The following is a 6851-nucleotide window of genomic DNA, read 5'->3' on the forward strand; positions in this document are numbered from 1 at the left end:
AAAAAAAAAAAAAAAATTTCTAATTCAGTTTCTTAATTGGCTATAGAATTATCTGGGCTTTTTACTTCTTTGAGACAGGGTCTCTCTATGTTGCCCTTGGTAGAATGCTGTGGAGTTATAACTCACAGCAGCCTCCAACTCTTGGGCTTTAGAGATTCTCTTGCCTCAGCCTCCCAAGTAGCTGGGACTATAGACACCTACCACAACGCCCGGCTATTTTTTGTTACAGTTATCATTATTGTTTAGCTGGCCCGGGCCAGGTTCAAACCCATCAGCCGCAGTGTATGTGGCCAGCGCTGTAACAACTGTGCTACAGGTGCTGAGCCTGGACTTTTTACTTCTTGAGTTGTATTTTGTAAATTACTATATTTTTCTATAAATTCATCTAAGTTATAAAATTTATTGGTATGGCTGGTTATTGTGGCTCATGCCTATAATCCCAGCATTTTAGAGGCTGAGGCAGGAGGACTGCTTGAGCCTAGGAGTTTGAGACCTACTTGGGCAAAATAGTAAGACCCTATCTCTACAAAAAATAAAAAAGCTGGGCATGGTGGCAAATTTGGTGGTTCAGTGGCACCACCACCTTCTGCTTTAGCCTCCTGAGTAGCTGGGATTAGGCATAAGCCACTACACCCAGCTAACGTTTTCTATTTTTGTAGAGATGAGGTCTCACTTGCTTAGGCTGGTCTCAAAATTCCTGACCTCAAGCAATCCTCCTGCCTCACCCTCCCAAAGTGCTGGGATTACAGGGGCGAGCCACCATGCCCGGCCTCCATTATGATTTTTTGACTCATGTACTAATTTCCAAATGCATGAGATTTATTGGTTGGTAGTTCTTATTTCTTTTTGACCTTTTATTGTAAGACAAAATACAGATATAGAAAAACAAAACCAACATACAGTTTAGGTAATTTTTATGGGGCAAACACTCTTACAATTCCTGCCAAGGTAGAGTCCGAACATTTCCAGCCCCCTAGTAAGCCCTTCCATTTGCCCTGTCCTAACCACAGACCCCTTCTTCTCTGCTAGCGACCAGTAATTGACTTTTACAGTAATCTCTTCCTTGCACTTCTTTATGATTAATTACCCAAGTTTTATTCGTAAACACTAGTTTAGTACTGACTACGTTTCTCTTAACTTGATGTGTCTTAGATAGCCTCCATTTCTTCCCTTGTTCTTAGACTTTATCTGTTGAAGAATCGCTTTGCCTAACTTATAGAATTTCCCTACACTCTGGATCGCATACTCATAGTATACATGAATACACATTCATGGTATAGTTTAACGTGTTCCTCTGTATTTCTTGCAAAATTTCAGCTGGATCCAGAGACTCTAACAGCCTCAAGTTTGATCTCTTGGCAAGAATTTAGGAAACACTGTGGAGGCATATACCATTTGAATTGTGGTCTTTTTTCAAATGAGTGGGAGCTGGAGTAGGTGTGGGCCAAGGTGCTGCTGTGTCCCTACAGAACGGACCAGCAGATCCGCAGCAAGGAACATGAGCTCCGTCAGGGCCGGGGTCCTCTACTAGCTTTCTGAGCATAACAGCTGCTACTTCACTTCTGCCTGCCAAATCTTGTGTAAATTTCTCTCTTGCAACCATACAAGGAAAGAAATTCTGATTAACTTAATTAAGACGACACAGTACAGAGCCATCACAAAATCGTAGTGCATTAGCCTGCCCTGGCTGCCATAACAAAATACCATAGATTGGGTAGCTTAAAGAACAAAGTCTGTTTCTCACCATTTTAGCAGCTAGGAAGTTCAAGATCTATTTGCCAAGAGGGTTTCATTCTGAAGCATCTTCTCTACGTTTGTGGGTGGGCTCATGTCTGCGTATTCACATATACTCCTTTGTGCACACACAGGGAGAGAGCAAAGTTTCTGTTGCTCTCTTCCTCTAAGAGCACCACTCCCATCATGGAGGCCTAATCACCTCCCCATCTCCAAAACCATCACATGGCAGGTTAGGGTTTCAACATATGAATTTTCGAGGTACATAAATGTTCAGTGCATAATACTCAGAAATGGAATTGCTGAGTTAAAAGGAACATTTATATTTAATTTTGTGAGAACAATGTACTTTACTTTTCTATCAATAACATATGAGAATTCTAGTCACTCCACAATTTCACAACCATTTGTTGTTGTCAACCTTCTACATTTTCAGCATTCTTATTGGTGTAGCAGTATCTCATTGTGGTTTTTATTAGTTTTCTAATTTTTTTATTTTTTGAGACAGAGTCTCAAGCTGTCGCCCTAGGTAGAGTGCTGTGGTGTCATAGCTCACAGCAACCTCCAACTCTCGGGCTCAAGTGATCCTCTTGCCTCAGCTTTTTTATTTTTAGTAGAGATGAGGGTCTCGCTTTTTGCTCAGGCTGGTCACAAACTCGTGAGCTCAAGCTATCCACCTGCCTTGGTCTCCCACAGTGCTAGGATTATAGGGATGAGCCTTTGCACCCAGCCAGTAGTTTTTAAATTATTAATGATGATGAATATGTTTTGCATACTGATTGGCGATTTGTAATTCTTCTCTTGTGAGGTGTGTATTCACGTCTTTTGCTCATATTTTGCCTTTTTGTTATTGAGTCCATATGTCTCCTAGTTACCAGTACTCTGCAGGCATATATTTTGTGACTACCTCCTCTCAGTCAGTGGCTTCCCTGCTCATTTTCTGAATGCTGTCTTTTGTATTTTACACCTGTGATGTGTGATGAATGTTGCTTTTTGATGTGCAGAAGATTTTGATGAAATCTAATTGGTTTATTTTTCCCTTTATAATTTGTTCTTTTTCTATACTATCTACAAAACCTTCTCACCCCAAACTTATGAAAATATTCTATGTTGCCTGCTAGAAATTTTTACATATTTACATTTATATCTATGATTCATCTGAATTTAATTGTTGACTATGGTATGAAGTAGGGATTGAGGTTCTTTTTCTTCATATAGTAATCTAATTGTTCCAATATCAGGTTTTAAAAAGGCTTTTACTTACTATTAATTTCATTGGTGTCTTTGCAGAAAATTGATGGGCTAAATGTACAGGTCTCTTTCTGGACTTTCTATTTTGTTTCATTAGTCTATTTGTTTACTCTCATGTCAATATTACACTGTAGGTTTATAGTCTTAATTTGAGGTAATTTATGCACTTCTATTCCTCCTTCTACCTTAAGATTATTTTGGCTATTCTAGGTCCTGCTGCATTTTTGTACAATTTCACAATAAAATTGTCGATTTATATAAAAATGCCTCCTGGGGACTGCATTAGACTGTATAGATAAATTTGGGGAGCACTAGTATATTACAATTTGAATTAAATGATCTCCCCCCCCCATTATGTCCATTCTGCTGTTAAGCCCATCCAATGACCTTTTCATTGCAGATACTGTATTTTCCAGTTCTAAAATTTTTATTTGGTTCTCACTTAGGTTTCTATCTATTTGCAGAGAGCCTGTCATCTTTTCACTCATTTTGTCCTTCTTTTTCAGTAAATCAATCCTTCACTTATAAGGCAGTTCATAGTCCATGCCTGCTAATTCCATCATCTGGGCCACCTGAAGATCAACATGTACAGACCTTTTTTTCTCTTGTTGAAAAATCACATTTTCCTGTTTCTTCCTATGTTATTACATTTCATTTCATACTGGCCGGTAAAGATGACAACTTATAAAGACTCTTGATTATGCGATCTTAAAGACTGCTCAGTTTTGTACTGGTGGATTCTGTGAAGGATCTGTTTGGGGCTTTGTTAGGGTGGGCATATTTTAATTTTTCCCTTCATCCTGGGGTATAGTTCTTGATTATAGATAAGGTCTTATGACCCTTTTATGGTTTCAGCAGAAAGACATCTATAAATTATCTCTAATTTGGTGTTACTTGAACCAAAACTCTGTCACCCCAGCACTTGTGAGCAGCTGAAATCTCTGCTCACTCTGTAACTTCTCAGCTGTTGCTTTTTTCTGGATTTCTTGGAGTTGGACCCTGTGTATAGGGGTCCTCAGACTTTTTAAACAGCGGGCCAGTTCACTGTCCCTCAGACTGTTGGAGGACCAGACTGCAGGGCCCAGAACAAGTCGGCTGCTAAGCAGGACAGGCAGCAGCGGCAAAAATTTCTGGCGGCTCAGATAAATGTCCTAATCTGGCGCATATGGCCCACAGGGGGCCGTAGTGGTTTGAGGATGCCTGGTATATAGGTTAGGGGAGAGTCAAGGATCTGAGGGGAATCTATATTTGGATTCAGGTCTCCCTCCTTTGTAAGATTTTCACCCCTAATTTGCAGCCAGATGGCTGCCTCATGCTCCAACCCCACGTCCTTTTCCTTTTTTTTTTCAGACAGAGCCTCAAGCTTTTCCCCCTGGGTAAAGTGCTGCGGCATCATAGCTCACAGCAACCTCCAACTCCTGAGCTCAAGCGAGTCTACTGCCTCAGCCTCCCAAGTAGCTGGGACCACAGGCATCCACCACAACGCCTGGCTATTTTTTGGTTGCAGCCATCATTGTTGTTTGGTGGGCCCGGGTTGGATTCAAACCCACCACCTGAGGTCTTATGTGGCTGGCGCCTTAGCCACTTGAGCCACAGGTGCCGAGCCCCCATGTCCTTTTCCACTGAGACTTTCTTTCTGTTTTAGTTCTAATCTTCCATGTGCCCCTGGAGTCAAGAAATGTCTGTAGGTGAAACACTAGATAAATGTGGAATTCACCTAGTTTACTTCCCTTCTTTCAAAGATTGTGTCTTCTCCAGTTTCTGACTGTTTTTGATTATGTTCCAGGCCTTCAAAGAATGGTTTTTAAATGTTCTGCCCAGAGTTAATAACTGATTGGGATAAGACTTGGCCAGATGCAAACTCTTCTATTACTCCAGGAATAAGCAACCTCGGCTCCTGTGAAATGTCATCCCTCCAGCCTAGTGCAGGTCACAGAGGCTGGGCATCCACCCACCACTCAGTCTGGAATATGAGCACCCTGAAATTCTAGGGGTGTGTCAGAGCAGTTAGACGTGGCTGTTGTCTTTATCGATGACTGCTAGCTAGTTGTTTAATAATGTCTATTTTGTTTTTTAAAAAATCTCTTATTCTAGGGCTCTCATTTGGCCTAGGACCTCCTCATCTGTCTCCTTGTTTGTCATAATAAACCGATCTAGAGGTTGAATAGCCTCTGGCCGAGGCTGGCTAGATGCTCATCAAAGCTATTTTCCTGTCTTGGACACAAGGCTAAAAAAGTACATTTCCCAGCCCCTTTGTGCTGGGTGGGGCTTTGTCATTTGTGTCCCTCCTGCTGTTTATTAGGGTGTGATGCCAAGGTCATCTCTCTTTCCTTCCCTTTCACCAGCCACATATTAAAGGTGGTGAAGCCGCATTATGGAAGGAGGCAATGTTTCTTTTTTTTTTTTTTTTTTTTTGAGACAGTCTCATTGTGTCACCCTCAGTAGAGTACCGTGGCATCACAAACTCTTGGGCTCAAGCAATTCTTTTGCCTCAGAGTCCCAAGTAGGTGGGACTATAGGCGTCTACCACAACATGCAACTATTTTTTGTTGCAGTTGTTATTGTTGGTTAGCTGACCAGGGCCAGGTTCGAACCTGCCAACTTCAGTGTATGTGGCTGGTGCCGTAACCACTGTGCTATGGGCACCAAGCCAGGAGACAAGGTTTCTAAATGACTAATATTTGAATGTGATATGGGCAAAGAAATAATCTCTGACTATGCTAAGCTACTGAGATTTTTTTTTTTTTTTTTAATAGCAATTGGCTGGCTTGGTGCCTTTAGCTCAAGTGGCTAAGGTACCAGCTACATACACCAGAGATGGCAGGTTCAAATCCAGCCCGGGCCTGCCAAACAACAATGACAGCTACAACCAGAAATGGCTGGTCATTGTAGTGGGTGCCTGTTGTCCCAGCTACTTGGGAGGCTGAGGCAAGAGAATCTCTTGAGCTTAGGAGTTGGAGGTGGCTGTGAGCTGTGATGCCATGGTACTCTACCCAGGGCAACAGCTTGAGGCTCTATCTCAAAAAAAAAAAAAAATTAAATTAAATTAAATTAAAAAAACAGCAATTAGTGCTAGTTATGCTAATAAATTTGCTTAGACCATAAGTGGTAAAAATATGACAAAACCAGTCTCCTAAGTCCTTTGATGGTTAACAAATATAATTCCACTCATACGTAATTTTCATAATTATTATATTAATATACTAGTTTACACAAGAATTTATAACAATTAGGAGCATGAATGAATAAAAATCATGACTTAATGAATGGAAAGATAGTGACTTACCTAGAGATTGAATGCCTTTCTCTTCAAGAAAGCTCTGTAAAGCATCTATATTAAGATTTAATATACATCCTAGCTCTGGTGTGAGTTTCCAGAAGCCATCCTATGGAATTAAAACAAATTTGTCACATTATTGGAAATTATGTTATGAATAAAATGTTTTTATTTTTCAATTCAGTTAAGACATCAAAAAACATTTATTCTTAAAAAATCAAAGTTCTTCACAGACCAGTGATACAGTATTATTTGAAATCTCATAAATACCATGGTCACTAAGTACCAGGTAGCATCTGGAAAGAGGTTCATGTGTACAGACTTTTAAAAATGGCACATTTTTTTCTTCTAGAAGTTGCACTATACCAGTGTTTCTCAAACTTTTAACTAGCATGGTTCCCTTTTTCTAAAGAATTACTTTATGCAGATATAACTCACATACAAAAAACTCTATATATAACTAGTGAGTTTGGAGGTAAGTTACTCCCATGACACTATCAAACCATAATCAATATTGATGGCATAAACTTATCTATCACTTCCAAAAGTTTCTTTCGTTTTGTTTATTCTTTTTTTTTTTTTTTTTTTT

General features: G+C 40.0%; 1 protein-coding gene across 1 annotated transcript in view; it reads right to left on the reverse strand.

The window, feature by feature from the left end:
- Positions 1 to 6851, reverse strand: part of PARP4 (poly(ADP-ribose) polymerase family member 4) — a 99740-nt gene that overhangs the window by 11934 nt on the left and 80955 nt on the right. The window contains exon 33 of the mRNA XM_012809505.2: positions 6272 to 6371. Coding sequence (XP_012664959.2) covers positions 6272 to 6371 — 100 coding nt within the window. The remainder of the gene's footprint in view (positions 1 to 6271; positions 6372 to 6851) is intronic.

The sequence above is a fragment of the Otolemur garnettii genome, unplaced genomic scaffold (genome assembly GCF_000181295.1).
Source record: "Otolemur garnettii isolate 467f Iridium unplaced genomic scaffold, OtoGar3 scaffold00106, whole genome shotgun sequence".
Classification (NCBI taxonomy): domain Eukaryota; kingdom Metazoa; phylum Chordata; class Mammalia; order Primates; family Galagidae; genus Otolemur; species Otolemur garnettii.